The following is a 17,114-nucleotide window of genomic DNA, read 5'->3' as shown; positions in this document are numbered from 1 at the left end:
AAATTGAAGATAATAAAAAAAATAAAATAAATTGAAGATAATCTTTTAAGGATAGTTGTTGATCCAAACAATATATATCTTTGTGAAAGCCCGATTTCCTGTGGTAAAGACCATTACCTGCTGGTTCGTCTGGGGACAGGCTGTTTCCACCTGATGAATGATGTAATAAATGGTAATCTGTTGTGAAAAAGTTGGGCTCGATTGGTTCTGGAGATCCCTGAGATAACTGGAACGGAAAAGGCAAAGCCACAGGTTATTCTACAGTCAGAAGCAAATGACAGGAGACCTCTTTCCCTATGTCTCAGCATGGAGAATTTAGTGCTCGTGGTTTTTAATCTCTTGTAAATAGATAAAGGCACATCTTCCTTTCAAAAGAACTTATAAATCAGAAGCAGGCAAATTACAGTGAAAGCAAAGTAGACAATTCCCTGGTCACATGAAAAAATAAAAAGAACTCTGCACTTTATGGCTTTATGAGAGCAGGACAAAAATGGATAGAAAAATAATGGCATAGGTTTGGGACATCAAAATGTTATTTGTATCAGGCATATGAAGAATAAACTCAATTATTCAGCAGAACAATATGTTTAGCCCACATCATCGTTTCTCATGCATCTGTTTTAAACAATGCCTCCTTGCTAGACTGAGGCAAACAAGTTTCTTAAGACATTTTTCTAAATTACTATTGCTTAATTTTAATCTCCAAACATGAATCTCTAACACTCTAAAGAGTAATTCACTAAATGACACACTTTATTAAGATTCTAATTGTTTAATGCTCTTCCACAAATCTGAATTTTTTAAGTGGAATTTCAGGCTATAAACATTTCTCAACCTTCTTTTACCTTTAATTCCAACCAGCACTTGGACTGGTCAAGTTTTCATGCCTATATTAATATAATTTTAAAATGCCAATTCTTACTAATAAACCAGAAACAACTGTCACAATTTGGACTATGCAACAGTAGTTACCTTGGATTCACATACTCTGGTCATGAATTAAAATATACCATTGTTCAATCACTTGAGAAAACTGGCAGTGTTCATTAAGATTCAGCAACATATGTCTACTGTATGATCTTGCATTCCAACTCTTAGGTAAACACACAAGAGAAATGGGGACTTCTGACCCAAAACTGGAGAAAATCCAAATGTCAACAGACAGAATAGGTATATTGTGGTGTGCTCATCCAATGTAATTCTTTAAAGCACAAAAAAAAAAAAAAAGAAGAGCTACATGAAGGAATGTTAAGCAAAAGAAGCCAAATAACACCAAAGAAGACATAATGTATAACTTCACGTATAGGCATTTTCACAATCAGACAAAACTAACCAATGGCAATGAAGATTAAGATAATGATTACATTGTGGCAGGAGGACTAGGAAAAGGCAGGCAGGAGCCTTTTTCAGTACTGGAAAGGTTCTATAGTGATACGGGTGGTAGTCACCCCGGGGAATATGTACATAAAAGTCCATGGAGCTTTACAGGTACCTTACTGGATGCATTATGCACTTTATACCTTAATAAGAATATTTTATATGAGCAATTGATAATTATTCCATCTGTGCACTTTGGACACTACTAATAACAAATTATTTTTGTGTTTACCAGTCTCCATGTTGCCAATGAATATTACACTGTAGAAAAAAACTATGGTGCCATTCTTTTTTATTCTAGAAAATTTATTTTCCTTCAGTGACAAATGATAAAACTCATAACTCATCTGTAAAATGACAAGATTATAATATGTTGTAATGCGGGAAGATCTGATAGTCACATGCTTCATAACATTCTCAACACTGCTATTAGGATGCCACAGAGGTAGGCCTAAACACTGTATTTCTCGCAGCCAAGCCAGTAGGTTGCTCCAACTAAGCTTCTTAATATCTCTTGCAATGCTGAAAATGATTTCCTAGTGTTGCCTTCCAAACGACTTCAGATGGGATTGTTTTTCATGTGGTTGAGCATAGGAGTAATTTGGCTGCCTGAAATGCTCATCCTAATTATAGAAAGCTTAGTTAAGTCAACTTAATTATTAGGTAAACACATTGGAATCCTAACTCCTTCACAGGCAGGATGGTGTTTTAAACTGCACAGTGAAGTACATGAGTTGTGACCTGGAAAGGTCGAGATAGCCATTTTAAAAAGACAAGGATATGCCCTTTTCATTGTTCAAACCTTAAAGAGAGGAATGTTCAAGGTTCCCCATGCCTCTTACATAAGCCGTCTCCTTCAGCTTAAAACTGCAAGCCCTGCATGTGGATGTCCAATTTTCCCAGCACCATTTATTGAAGAGACTGTCTTTCTTCCAGTGGATAGTCTTTCCTCCTTTGTTGAATATTAGTTGACCATAAAGTTGAGGGTCCACTTCTGGATTCTCTATTCTGTTCCACTGATCTATGTGTCTGTTTTTGTGCCAGTACCACACTGTCTTGACGACCACAGCTTTGTAGTACAACCTGAAATCTGGCATTGTGATGCCCCCAGATATGGTTTTCTTTTTTAAAATTCCCTTGGCTATTCGGGGTCTTTTCTGATTCCACACAAATCTTAAAATAATTTGTTCCAACTCTCTGAAGAAAGTCCATGGTATTTTGATAGGGATTGCATTAAATGTGTAAATTGTCCTGGGTAACATTGACATTTTCACAATATTAATTCTTCCAATCCATGAGCATGGAATATTTTTCCATCTCTTTGTGTCTTCCTCAATTTCTTTCAGAGGTGTTCTATAGTTTTTAGGGTATAGATCCTTTACCTCTTTGGTTAGGTTTATTCCTAGGTATCTTATGCTTTTGGGTGCAATTATAAGTGAGATTAACTCCTGAATTTCTCTTTCCTCAGTCTCATTGTTAGTGTATAGAAATGCCACTGACTTCTGGGCATTGATTTTGTATCTTGCCACACTGCCAAATTGCTGTATGAGTTCTAGCAATCTTGGGGTGGAGTCTTTTGGGTTTTCTATGTAGAGTATCATGTCATCGGTGAAGAGGGAGAGTTTGACCTCTTCTTTGCCAATTTGAATGCCTTTTATGTCTTTTTGTTGTCTGATTGCTGAGGCTAGGACTTCCAGTACTATGTTGAATAGCAGTGGTGAGAGTGGACATCCCTGTCTTGTTCCTGATCTTAGGGGAAAGGCTCCCAGTGCTTCCCCATTGAGAATTATATTTGCTGTGGGCTTTTTGTAGATGGCTTTTAAGATGTTGAGGAATGTTCCCTCTATCCCTACACTCTGAAGAGTTTTGATGAGGAATGGATGCTGTATTTGTGTCAAATGCTTTCTCTGCATCTATTGAAAGGATCATATGGTTCTTGTTTTTTCTCTTGTTGATATGATGAATCACATTGATTGTTTTATGAGTGTTGAACCAGCCTTGCATCCCGGGGATAAATCCTACTTGGTTCATGGTGAATAATCTTCTTAATGTACTGTTGGATCCTATTGGCTAGTACCTTGTTGAGAATTTTTGTATCCATGTTCATCAGGGATATTGGTCTATAATTCTCCTTTTTTGTTGTGTGTTTGTCTGGTTTTGGAATTAAGGTGATGCTGGCCTCATAGAACGAGTTTGGAAGTACTCCATCTCTTTCCATCTTTCCAAACAGCTTTAGTAGAATAGGTATGGTTTCTTCTTTAAACGTTTGATAGAATTCCTCAGGGAAGCCATTTGGCCCTGGAGTTTTGTGTCTTGGGAGGTTTTTGATGACTGCTAGACCACTCTCTTGCACCATACACAAAGATAAACTCAAAATGGATGAAAGATCTAAATGTGAGATAAGATTCCATCAAAATCCTAGAGGAGAACACAGGCAACACCCTTTTTGAACTCGGCCACAGTAACTTCTTGCAAGATACATCCATGAAGGCAAAAGAAACTAAAGCAAAAATGGAACTATTGGGACTTCATCAAGATAAGAAGCTTTTGCACAGCAAAGGATACAGTCAACAAAACTCAAAGACAACCTACAGAATGGGAGAAGATATTTGCAAATGACATATCAGATAAAGGGCTAGTTTCCAAGATCTATAAAGAACTTATTAAACTCAACACCAAAGAAACAAACAATCCAATCATGAAATGGGCAAAAGACATGAACAGAAATCTCACAGAGGAAGACATAGACATGGCCAACAAGCACATGAGAAAATGCTCTGCATCAGTTACCATCAGGGAAATACAAATCAAAACCACAATGAGATACCACCTCACACCAGTGAGAATGAGGAAAATTAACAAGGCAGGAAACCACAAATGTTGGAGAGGATGCAGAGAAAAGGGAACCCTCTTGCACTGTTGGTGGGAATGTGAACTGGTGCAGCCACTCTGGAAAACTGTGTGGAGGTTCCTCAAAGAGTTAAAAATAGACCTGCCTATGACCCAGCAATTGCACTGTTGGGGATTTACCCCAAAGATACAGATGCAATGAAACGCCGGGACACCTGCACCCCGATGTTTCTAACAGCAATGTCCACAATAGCCAAATTGTGGGAGGAGCCTCGGTGTCCATCGAAAGATGAGTGGATAAAGAAGATGTGGTCTATGTATACAATGGAATATTACTCAGCCATTAGAAACGACAAATACCTACCATTTGCTTCGATGTGGATGGACCTGGAGGGTATTATGCTGAGTGAAATAAGTCAATCGGAGAAGGACAAACATTATATGGTCTCATTCATTTGGGGACTATAAATAATAGTGAAAGGGAATAAAGGGGAAAGGAGTAAAAATAAGTGTGAAATATCAGAAAGGGATACAGAACATGGAAGACTCCTAACTCTGGGAAATGAACTAGGGGTGGTGGAAGGGGAGGTGGGGGGGTGGGGGTGACTGGGTGGCGGGCACTAAGGTGGGCACTTGATGGGATGAGCACTGGGTGTTATTCTGTATGGTGGCAAATTGAACACCAATAAAACATAAATTTATTATTAAAAAAAAAAGAACTGCAAACCCTCAGAAGGATGCCCGTGGATGAAGGCAAGGGCAAAAATTCATTAGTCTTATGTTTGAATACATTTCTTTTTATTACAGAAACTCTCAGAACTTCTTTTTCCAGTTCAGTTTTTTGACATACATGTTCTTCTAGCACATCTTTTTTTGCCTCTTACTATACGTTATGATCTGAGCAGGTTTTGTAAAACAGAGATGAAAACCATCAAATCACATATACCAATGACCTCCCCAGACTATCAGCACTATGCTGGGCACCAAGGAGGACACAGCAACGATACGATTTACAATTTGCTTGGGGAAAGAGGCTAATGTACTTGAACAACAGAGCAAAGGAATAAACAATGAAGTGTAAAATGAGGTAGGGAGTTCTCGCTTCCAAAATGAGGTATGTTTCATGAAGACCAGCAGGATTTTTAGAAGCTCTGCAGCAGAAACACTGGAGCCAAGCTTTGAAGGATGGATTTGGGTGGATGCAAGGAAGCAAAGCAGACATTCCAGGTGAGTAGAACTTGGGGGGCAAAGCCTGGGCACTGCATACCAGTAGCAAGGTGATGAAAGGGATATGACAAAAGTCCATGTTATAGAAGTGTGGGGATCTAGATTGAAGAGAGGAAAGCAAACACCCTTTATTAATTCAGCAGGGATTTTTTATCAGCTATCATGTGTCACACACACACACAGATCCAAACAATGAAAACAGCCAATGGTGGCCAAAAATTGTATTCTAGGAGTTTACTGCCTAATTAGGGAGGAATACATCTGTGAAATGTCCACCTGGATATATGTGAAATTGCAACTGTGCTGAATGTACAGAAGGATGGGCCTATGGTTCTAGGAGGTAACAAGCAGATTTACCTTAGACGGGAAAGGCTTTCCCGAAAAAAAAAAAAAAAAAAAGGACACTTATGCTGAGAGCTGAAAGAATGAGTAAGAATGAGTAAAGGATGGAGACGGAAGATCTTGAGAGGCAGGAAAACAAGCATTTGCAAAGACACAGGAGGAAGCAGACAGACCCCAGATGGTACCTGTGGCTGGTGTGGGACAATGAAGAGAAAGACAGGTATGAGATGAGGGTAGAAAAGATGAATGGATAAAGAAGATGTGGTTTATGTATACAATGGAATATTACTCAGCCATAAGAAACAACAAATACCCACCATTTTCTTCGATATGGATGGAACTGGAGGGCATTATGCTGAGTGAAATAAGTCAGTCAGAGAAGGACAAACATTATATGGTCTCATTCATTTGGGGAATATAAAAAATAGTGAAAGGGAATAAAGGGGAAAGGAGAAAAAATAAGTGGGAAATATCAGAAAGGGAGACAGAACATGAGAGACTCCTAACTCTGGGAAATGAACTAGGGGTGGTGGAAGGGGAGGTGGGGGGTGGGGGTGACGGGCACTGAGCGGGGCACTTGATGGGATGAGCACTGGGTGTTATTCTATATGTTGGCAAATTGAACACCAATAAAAAAATAAAATAAAATAAAATAAAATAAAATAAAATAAAATAAAATAAAATAAATAAAATAAAATAAAATAAAATAAAATAAAATAAAATAAAATAAAATAAATAAAATAAAATAAATAAATAAAATAAAATAAAATAAAATAAAATAAAATAAAATAAAATAAAAAGAAAGGTGGGCAGGGCTTGGACCAAATGGGACTGTGAATACTGTGGGGAGGATTTGGCAGTTTATGCTTAGAGCCCCTGAACAGCTTTCTGGGTGTGTGTGCATGTGTGGCGTGGTCAGACTTCTGTTCTGAAAGGATCACTCTGGACACAATTGCATGACAGTCTGCATGGGGCTAGAGATGTCAGGGTGGATGTAGACCCAGAGAAGGCTCCTGCAAATAATGTGGGCCCAAAAAACTAGATGCCAGGGTTTGGATGGTGAGGCAGGAAACTGGAGGCTGGGCCCCAAAAACTAGATGCCAGGGTTTAGATGGTGAGGCAGGAAACTGGAGGCCACTAAGGTTTTTTGGTATGCTTAAAAAAAAAAAAAAAAAAAGCAGTATTTAGAACTTAGTCTGGCAAGATGGATTGGAGAAAGGGGAGGTCAGCAAAGAAACTGTGACAGTAGTGCCAGCAAGAAGTGCTAAGAGTTGGAACTAGGTGGTAACCAAGAGGAAGATCAAGTACCCTTCCCTAATAATACCAGTAGTGCCTACAGCCACTTATGAGTACTTAAACATTCTAGACATACTGGATGTTCCATCTGATTCTTGCAACTACCTCCAAGGTAAGCATTATCCCAGTTTTACAGATGGGGACACTGAAAAGGAATGTGCTCAAGGAGCATAGCTAGTAAGTGGCAGAACCAGGGCTATGACCCAGGGCTTCACATCAAAGGGCAAGCAAAACCACCTATGCAAAGAAGATCCAAAGATATTAATGACTTAAGGAACAAAATAAATAACATGGAGCAGCTGAACATGACTGCAAAGTTTAAAGACTGAGTGGAAGGAAAACATGCCTCCAGTAATAGTGATACAGATGCAGGAAGGAAGAAGAAGATAGAGAGTCCAATTCTGGACATACCAGCTAGGCAAGAAAATGGTCACCCAGTAGGAAGGATGTGGATGCTACCACAGAACCAACTGTTCAGAGCAGCTGCCCTGATGGCTGCCAGAGGCGCTGAGGTAGTTCAGCAGTCCTGGACCAGTGCTATGTGGGCACTCTCTCCTCTCAAACATTCAGCTTAGAGAGGTACTCCCATCTTTGGCATATATGTTCTGTTTGGAGGAATCCTTAAGACCCTCCTTCTGAACTGACATAAAAGGGCTCTCCTGCTCTGAATAAACTTAGTTTATATAAACTATTAAACATAGTATCTATAGTTCTAAAGAGCAAAGGACTGTACATACTTTTGAACTAAGCCAAGTAAATATTAAAGAGAACAGACTGGGGGCAGCTGGGTGGCTCAGTCAGTTAGGCATCTGCCTTCAGCCCAGGTCATGATCCCAGGGTCCTGGTACTGAGCCCCACTTCAAGCTCCCTGCTCAGGGGAGTGTCTGCTTCTCCTTCTCCCACTCCCCCTGCTTGTGCTCTCTTCTGTCAGATAAATAAATAAAATCTTTAAAAAACGAGAGAGAGAACAGACTGTATCATTGTTACTACCCCGCTCCCCCAGAACTCACTGATTTGGAGCAAGCATTGAGCAATTTTAGCACTTCATTGTTCAATTGAGAATATAGTGCTTTTAGCCAAAACCTAAATGAGAAATAAAAAAAGGAACAAAAAAATGTAATCTTCATTAAATTCCTGAACTGTATCTTCTTTTCCTTATCATAAAATAAGGTTGCCTTTGCTGCAGAACAACTACACCAATTATTTGGAATCTAATCAGTGGAGTTAGGACTCTGAAGGAAATGAAACAGTATAAATGAAATTAGGTGACAGAAGTGAGAAAACTTTTGACGCGTTACATCACATATCACTCACCAGTCCTCTGATCTTTTTTCCTTTAGATTTTCCTGTCCTTTTTGACTGTTATAACATGTTAAGACATAATATATTGTCTTATTTTTCATCTTCTCTAACCTACAGCTTCTTTCTACTCTTTCTTATAAAGTTTTTATAGGCCACTTTGTTGACAGACATGACCAGTGTTTATACTCACTATTCTCTGATACTTAAGCACTCACACACGTATGCATGTGCACCTTCACATGGATGGTCTATCATCCACACTCCATGGGATGCACATAGCATCCCTCCCCTCACCCCTACTCCCCCTGGAAGCTGATGCGCTGTTTATATTTCCACCAAAGATTATGTTTCTAACAAAGAATTCCCAAACTCAAAAAAGGCAATCTACAACCAGGAGCTCATCCTCTCAGAATCTCCATTCAGACACTGAAGGTGGTATCTAGGGAGAAGATGAATAGTGTCCACCCCCCCCCACACACCCGCTGGGTGGGACAGCCTTGCTATAGGAAGTTCTCTACTTGGTCCAAACAGGTGGGCACTGCTGATTTATGATGCCCTCATCAGGCCCTGAAAAGGGCTAGGCAAATATAAGGCATAATTATTAATGTGCATAAAAAGACATTAATTAAAGCAGAAGAGGAGCAGTCTACTAATTGGAAAAGAGCCAGAATCCTGGAGTTAAGAATTAAAGAGATGCCAGCTATTGAATAACGTAAGCTTGACGTTGCTGATCTGAGCTGAAGTACAGATTAGGAACCAAAGAGAAGTGCTCTCCTCTCCTTGCAATTTATTTATTTAAGAAAAGATGTCATTTTTCCAGTAGAATTCCCCAGCCTGGATTTTCTGACTATCCCCATGGTGTCATTTAACATGTTCTCTTGGCCCATGTACTTGCTGCAAGTGGGTAGCTAGATGTAGAGCAGAGATTGCCAAACTTCTTCGGTAGAGGGCCAGATAAGAAATGTTTACAGATTTACAGGCCATGTAGTCTCTGTCACAGCTCCTCAACTGTGCCTATAATGTGAATGCAACCATAGATAACATGAGTGAATTTATGTGGTTGGGTTCCAATAACTTTATTTCCAAAAACCATAGTCTGCTCACTTCCAAAATAGAAGCTTCCTCAGATGCAGATCCAAACTTTTAGCAAATATATTTCATAGATGGTACTGCATGTCTGTCAGGAGACCTATAACATCTGGATGCCCCTCTTTCGGTGACATTAGCAAGCCACTGGTGATCATGTCTAGCTCCATTATTTCATTAGAGGCTGCAACACCGTATTTTTATACCTCTGGTTCTTATTAGCTGAAGTATTACTTTAATAAGAAACTCCCCCCTTATCAATTGAGTTACCCTGGGATAAAATTCTTAAGGCAATGGCAGAAAAAAGGTTTGATTCTTTCCTTCTGTAAGTAGTTTTGAAAATAATGAATTGGTTACTTAGCATCCTCCGAAGGAAACCAATGAGGGATTTTTTTTTTTTACTCTCATGAACTCTTAGATTGAAACTTTATTTAATGCTTTCAATCCACTGCAGTTATTATTCTTTTTTTAAAAATATTTTTTAATTTTTATTTATTTATGATAGTCACAGAGAGAGAGAGAGAGAGAGAGAGAGAGAGAGGCAGAGACACAGGCAGAGGGAGAAGCAGGCTCCATGCACCGGGAGCCCAACGTGGGATTCGATCCCGGGTCTCCAGGATCGCGCCCTGGGCCAAAGGCAGGCGCCAAACTGCTGCACCACCCAGGGATCCCTGCAGTTATTATTCTTATTGATGCTCTAATTATCCAATAGATAGCCTCCTTAAGTTGACTCCTGAGTCCTATTGACACATCCTCAGTAATCCTTGAAGGCATCTTCGCTACATGATCTATTATGTCAAGACATTCCATCTAATCCCTTTTAGTTTCTGCTCTAGAGCTGCTATCAGTTATATTTCCAAGAGAGCTCACTGCCGCTTGCTTAGTTTCTAAACAACTTAGTAAAAATATTAAGAAATATGTGTAGTTTTTTAAAGAAAAGAATTATCATAAATTCATACTCCTTCATATTGGTATTTCCAATTCTAATTTGAATGAATATATTCCATCTTGTTTCTGTTTCTCCTTCCTCTCATGCTGAAAATCCTAGTTTCCCAAATGCTATACAGTTACTCACATGCTTTATTCTCCTCACAATTTTAGCCAAGGCTGAGCAGACTGGACTGAAGATCAGCTTAAGTAAGTCATAAATAAAGAGCTTAGTTTCGTAGAAAAGGGCTTTTCTATTTTTTCACTCTTCTATATATCCTGCCGGGTCTTAGGCCATTTATCAGAAGGTACAATCATCCCATAATGATTCCTCAAACTGGAGACATGGAGTCCCTGGATTTTAGGACAAGTTTCAGGGGAGAAGGTGGAAATAAAATGCATTTATGTGCTGTCACTGCTTGCTTCTTCAACAGTCCTTTGCGGATGACTGTTTTAGTCAAAGGCTAATTGGCCACTCCACCAAGATTATACAGGGGATGAAAGATCCATTTCTGAACAAAAATTATGACTAACAAAAGATTAGACTAGAAAGGGAGAAAAATAGAGGCCACAGACTTTTCTCATTTGTGTTTAAATGAGGACAGGAGGGCTTCTCTTTATATTAATAAAAATTATACAAATATTATATGTATCAATATATATCATATGTTATATACATCAATAAGGAATAGTACCAATATAGATTATTATCAATACAGTATATACTCTATATTCAACAATCACACATCTGCCATGTGCCAGGCACTGTGTGAGACTCTAGGCAATCAAAGATTAACACAACATACTCACTGCCTTTGGGAAAAACATAAATCCAAGCCAGATAAAACAACAACAATGGGGATGCCTGGGTGGCTCAGTGATTGAGTGTCTGCATTCGGCTCAGGTCATGATCCTGAGTCCCACATCGGGCTCCCCACAGGGAGTCTGCTTCTCCCTCTGCCTATGTCTCTGACTCTCTCTCTGTGTCTCTCATGAATAAATAAATGAAACCTTTAAAAAAATTAAAAAATTAAAACATGACAATGTAAGTGAAAAAGTGACTGAAGCACAGAGAAAGGGGAGATTAATTCTGAACAGGAAATTGAGAGAGATTTTTACGGGGGAGCTGGCCTCTCAGTTCAGCAGTGGAGAACAGGAAGTATGTTAATATTCCAGGCAGAAGATCCGTTTCGTTCACAGGAGAGCAGACCTGCTTCTATGATCGGGAGGGTAAACACCACAGTGGTATGAATCACCAGGAGCATGTAGTACCGGAGAAGGGGACCAGAGCATTCCTCAAAGGAGAATTTAATCTGCCTCTAAACAAAGTTGAAAAGAAGGCTAAGTCTGTGCCCCTTTGAGTTCCCTCACTCAGACTCCCTGAACACTCTCTACCACCCCATTAATTCGTTTTCACTCCCCAAACCGAGGACAGAAGGTAAGTGCTCTGAGAGGTGCCGCCACTGCACAGAGGTAGGCTGACAAGGTAGGTGGGACCATTTTAACAAAAGAGTATCTTTTTTCTATCAGGAGAGAAGAGAAAGAGAGCAAGGAAGGGATGCAAACCAATAGACGTCAGTAACAAAAAAGAAAGTGATCAGCTTTAAGGACGTGCACTGGTGGAAAATCACAGCATCAGGGGAAGAGTCAGAGGCACCTTCGTGCATCAGTTTGCTGTAGGCACTTTTCATCTCTTAAAGCTGGGATTTCTGTTAAAATAGATTTGTGTACAAACTGGATTATTCTGCATATATTTTAATAAGAGCATAAAAACTTGGCAACATGTAATATTTTTCATGGGAGATTTGAGTCTCTGCCTCCCTAAAATATATTTATTGGTATTCATGATATAATATGTAAATATAATAAAATAAATATCGGCAGTATCCTCCACTTCTGTTTTGAGCTACTCGAGCTTTGTTTCTTGGCCTGATTTGCCAACACAATCCTTGAAAGAAATTGTGCTCTTTCATCTCTGATGAGGTAGGGTTTATGTTTTGTTTACCTGCTGCTGTATCTCTTTTTCCACCTCGTTTGTGTATTTGCAGACATCACTGATGTAAGGCAACAGAGCAAACACACTGTTTGCATTTCTTATCAAAGAGCCTATCATACTGCCTGAATAAGAAGTACATTTATGCTTAAGATTGGATCCATTAGGGCAGCCCCAGTGGTGCAGCGGTTTAGTGCCGCCTGCAGCCCGGGGTGTGATCCTGGAGACCCGGGATCGAGTCCCATGTTGGGCTCCCTGCATGGAGCCTGCTTCTCCCTCTGCCTGTGTCTCTGCCTCTCTCTTTCTCTCTCTCTGAATAAATAAATAAAATCTTTAAAAAAAAAAAAAGATTGGATCCATTAAAGGAGAAAGAAACTTTAAAGAAGTTCATTGACCACCTGACTGTTTCAAAGTTTAAGTGTATGATAAAACTTAAACAATATATAGATAAAACTGGAGCAGGCCCAAACTGCTTGGAGAAAGGGGAGATTAATTCTGCGGAGAAGGAGGGCTTGTAAACACTTCCCAATGTATAGAAATGGCTATCAGCCAGGACAAAGGGATTTCCTGTCTTCAAGTTGTGCTAATTAGAGACAACCAATTTTCCTTCTGTCTGGTTGATTTACCTTCTTTGTGATTTAGTTTTTGTGTGTATGAATAGAAATATTTACTAACACCCAAGGTCTAGGAGATTCTAGAATGTCAAAGATGGAAAGCAGCTTAGAAATACAATTGGCCCTTGAACAACACAGATTTGAATTGCATGGGTCCACTTACAAGTGGATTTCTTACAGTACAGTACTGAAAACTGTATTTTCTCTTCCTTATGATTTCCTTAACATTTTCTTATTTCTAGCTCACTTTATTGTAAGAATACAGTATATAACACATAACATACAAAATGTGTGTCAATCCCCTATTATGTCATTGGCAAACCTTCTGATCAATAGTAAGCAGTTAGTTGTTAAGGTTTTTGGGGGAGTCAAAAGTTATACATGGATTTTTAGGGCACCTGGGTAGCTCAGTCAGTTAAGCGTCTGACTCTTGGTTGCAGCTCAGCTCATGATCTCATGGGTCATGAGATCAAGCCCCATGGCTGGCTCCATGCTCAGTCAGGGAGTGAGGATCGGGTCTGGTTGAGATTCTCTCTCCCTCTGCTTCTCCCTTAACTTGTGTGTACTCATGCTCCCTATCTCTAAGATGAATAAATAGATCTTTCTTCCTTCCTTTCTTTTTCTTCTTTCTTTTTTCCTTCCTTCCTTCCTTCCTTCCTTCCTTCCTTCCTTCCTTCCTTCCTTCCTTCCTTCCTTCCTTCCTTTTTTAAAAAGATTTTATTTATCTATCCATGAGAGACACAGAAAGAGAGAGTCAGGAACATAGGCAGAGGGAGAAGCAGGCTCCATGCAGGAAGCTCGATGTGAGACTCAATCCTGGGACCCTGGGATCATACCCTGAGCCGAAGCAGACACTCAACCCCTGACCCACCCAGAATCCCAATAAATCTTTTTTAAAAAGTTATACATGGATTTTCAACTGTGTGGGAGCAGGGGATCAGTGCCCCTAATCCCCATGTTGTTCAACAGTCAACCATGGTTCATTCTACCCTCATAGGAGATTAAAAATCACAGCTTCAGATAGTTAAATGACTTGTTCAGAGTGGCATAGCCCAATTTACAGGCTTGTTGGAGAAGGTTCTAACAAAATATTGGAATAGAATTCTCTTGAAAAAGGCTAAAATATATATATTAATTAAAGATATTTAATAACATTTACTCCTAGGAAAACATGTACAATTATACTGAAAGAACTATTAGTTTTCTGACATGATGGCCACAGAAATAAAGGTGAGAAAGGCAAAGGCAAAGACATCCTCAATTTTGTATCATAAGTGGCGCTATGATCTGAATGGTTGCATCACTTTAAATTTCTCTCCTGAAACCTAACCCCCCCAGGTGATGGTATTGGGACGTAGGGTCATTGGAGGTAATTAGGCCATAAGGGCAGGGCCCCTATGGAAGTGCTCTTCCAAAAAAAGCGTCCTTACATAGAGCTCCCAGTTTCCTTGCTTCCTTGCCATGTGAGGACAGGAAAAAGTCACAAGTCTATAAATGGGAAGAAGGCTTGTACCAAACCTGACCATGCTGGCCCATTGATACTGGACCTCCAGCTTTCAGAACGGTGAGCAATCTGCCATTACAAGCTCCCCAGTTGATGGTATCTCTTTTTTTATAGCAGCTTGAAAGGACTAAAACATACCGTTAATGATAAGATCCTTGAATAGAGGATGGAGTGTAAAGTACAAAACAGAAAATTTAACTCTTACGAAGTGTTTTTGATAGCCAAAGAAAAGTTCCTAAAGGTCGAATACTGTACCTTTTTAATTTCAGATTTCAAATTGCAAGGGTTACTCTGCTGGCTGAAGAGGGATTTCTTGAATCTCTCTATAACCCTTCTTTTCAAATTGTGGTGCAAAGCTGGAGGGAGCTGCATAAAATGAGAAAACAGTTATTATAAGCAAATTGTTAACACTGCACAGATGACTCCCTGGAAGCATTCACTGAGGGTCAGTGTAACAATATTGATTCAACAGGACTAAATAAGATATCAACTTTACTCTGAATAGCATGACAAGGTGTGATAATCTTTCATTCCACAATCCAGAAGAAATATATTACTCTTCTCTCTTTCAAAAGCCTGCTTCCATTTCTCCTATTGTTCTTTCATTCTATTGGTATTATTTTTCATATAACAACTAAATTTCACATACACAATGAATTTGGTAAAGAAGACCACTTCACAAGGAAGGATGCATTCTACCAGATGTTTAAGGTGTTTATGTAATGCCCAGAACTTTGCTAAACATCCTCACCAAGGCCCTTGTCCTAAAGGATCTGATACTTTGGAAAAGGAAGTATATATCTGCATTGCTACATAGTCAGATGTCTGTCTGTGAATGCTCCTGAATGTTCACATGGAGAGAAGTCAGATTGTAAGGATCAATCTTGTCAAGAAGAAAAGAATGAATGTACATTGGGGCTAAGCCAGGATGAACTGGATTTAATAACTTAGTAGGAAGTCACATTAAAGTCTTAGAAAACATGGTGATTGGATGAAACTGCGGATTTCAAAAAATTGATTTTGGAATGCTTTGCAGGTTGAATTTGTACAAAGAAACCAAAGATCCCAAAGAGCACAGAGGGATGAAGTAAAGTTTGAGAGAAGAATAAGAGAGTAAAGAAATAGGGTCAGCATGATAAGAGGTCTCAGAGTGTAAATAATGTCTGGTTTGTTTAAAATACGGAGAGGATTTGGAAGGAGATGAAAAAGAATCAGTAAAACAAAGATGGCTAAGTGGGAAGGAAAACACGGTAGTAGGTGCTCTCTCAAGATTGAAATCAAAGCAAAACAAATCAAACAAACAAAAATACAAGATTATAATTCAAAGTTCACCTCAAAAGAAAAAAAAAATGTGGTAGTGACAGTTATTCACCCACCCCTACTCCATTTTTCTATACTCCCTTATAGTTTAGGTTTGATGCCATATAACTACTTTTGTCCAATGAAAATGATATGTATCACTCTGAGGATGAAGAAATGCAAAGCCACCATGCTTCCATTGTCCTTGTCCCTCCTGGGCAAGGAGTTTATATTCCACCCTTTCCAGGTGGCACAGCCACAAGATGGACAAGTACCACCTGACCTTTCTGACTTTAGCTAAATGAGAAATAAACCTCTATTGTATCAAGCAAAACAGCATTGAATCTCTACTTAGCTCTTTTTATGTCAATACTATAGCATTCTTGTACCTTGCTCCAGATGTAATCATTCTCCCTCTCTCCAGCAAATAGTCATAATTATTGATGTCCTTCTACATGGAATGAAAAAGGAAATAAAGAAATGTGGAGAGAGGCTGGGGGAGAGAAACAGAGAGAGAGTTCTTGGCATTAATGAGCAAATATTTGGAAGACAGATAATAAGGAAAATGAGTATAAGTGATATATGTGTGCATGAGAGATTAGCAAAAGTAGAATGGATTTAACTTAAAAGTAGGATCAGATAGCGAAGGGAAGGGTTACTTTCATACTTTCCTAGCAAGAGAATTGATTAGAGAGGAGAAGGGATGGGAGAAATGCCGAGAGATACCTTTTGGGATTTGGTAATTCCCTACTGTAATGCACTAGAAACTGCCACTTCCCTAAATCAAACACCAGAGGGCAGTGTCGGACCAGGACCATCTAGTCGCCTTGCATGATTCTAATTGCCAGAGAAGGTGGCAGCAAGCCTTCTCTGATACACCTAATAGTCTGCACAGCAAACTTTGAAGGTGTGAAGTACATTGGGTCCACAGGTTCCTTTAAAAGAGACCCCAACACTGGCAGCTCCCAGTAGCAGATTACTAATTCAAATATTCTTAAAATCCTTGCTATTCGTTTAACTTGATAAGCCTCTCGTTAACATAGAATTGCTTTCAGTGCTTCTGATTGCTTGAATTAATTCTCACAAAAGCTTTCTTGAATAAGTTAACAGTCAACTTAAGATTCATATACAGGGCAGTATTAGAAAGCTACTTTAGCTTATTGGAATTGTTTGTCCCTATAGACAGCAGCCTATCTTTAAAATTTTCATGGAAGAATTTAAAATTTTGCACAGAATGATGACTCATGCATAGTTCAATTGCAGAAGATGTAAGTATGTTACTCTATTATATATAAGG

General features: G+C 39.2%; 1 protein-coding gene across 13 annotated transcripts in view; it reads right to left on the bottom strand.

The window, feature by feature from the left end:
* NEK10 (NIMA related kinase 10) overlaps nucleotides 1-17,114 on the bottom strand; it is a 226,885-nt gene that overhangs the window by 12,466 nt on the left and 197,305 nt on the right. For 9 of the 13 annotated variants that reach the window (XM_025461041.3, XM_025461045.3, XM_035704898.2 and 6 more), the window contains 2 exons: nucleotides 14,774-14,884; nucleotides 118-226 (listed from right to left, as the gene is read on the bottom strand). In XM_025461041.3, the coding sequence (XP_025316826.1) occupies nucleotides 118-226; nucleotides 14,774-14,884 (220 nt within the window). Of the gene's footprint in view, nucleotides 1-117; nucleotides 227-14,773; nucleotides 14,885-17,114 lie in introns of those variants that run through there. The other 4 variants (XM_049100027.1, XM_049100028.1, XM_049100029.1 and 1 more) reach the window with 2 other exon arrangements.

This window comes from Canis lupus, chromosome 23, assembly GCF_003254725.2.
Source record: "Canis lupus dingo isolate Sandy chromosome 23, ASM325472v2, whole genome shotgun sequence".
Classification (NCBI taxonomy): Eukaryota; Metazoa; Chordata; class Mammalia; order Carnivora; family Canidae; genus Canis; species Canis lupus.
The sequence above is the reverse complement of the archived record's forward strand: the minus strand, read 5'-3'. Positions and strand labels throughout refer to the sequence as shown.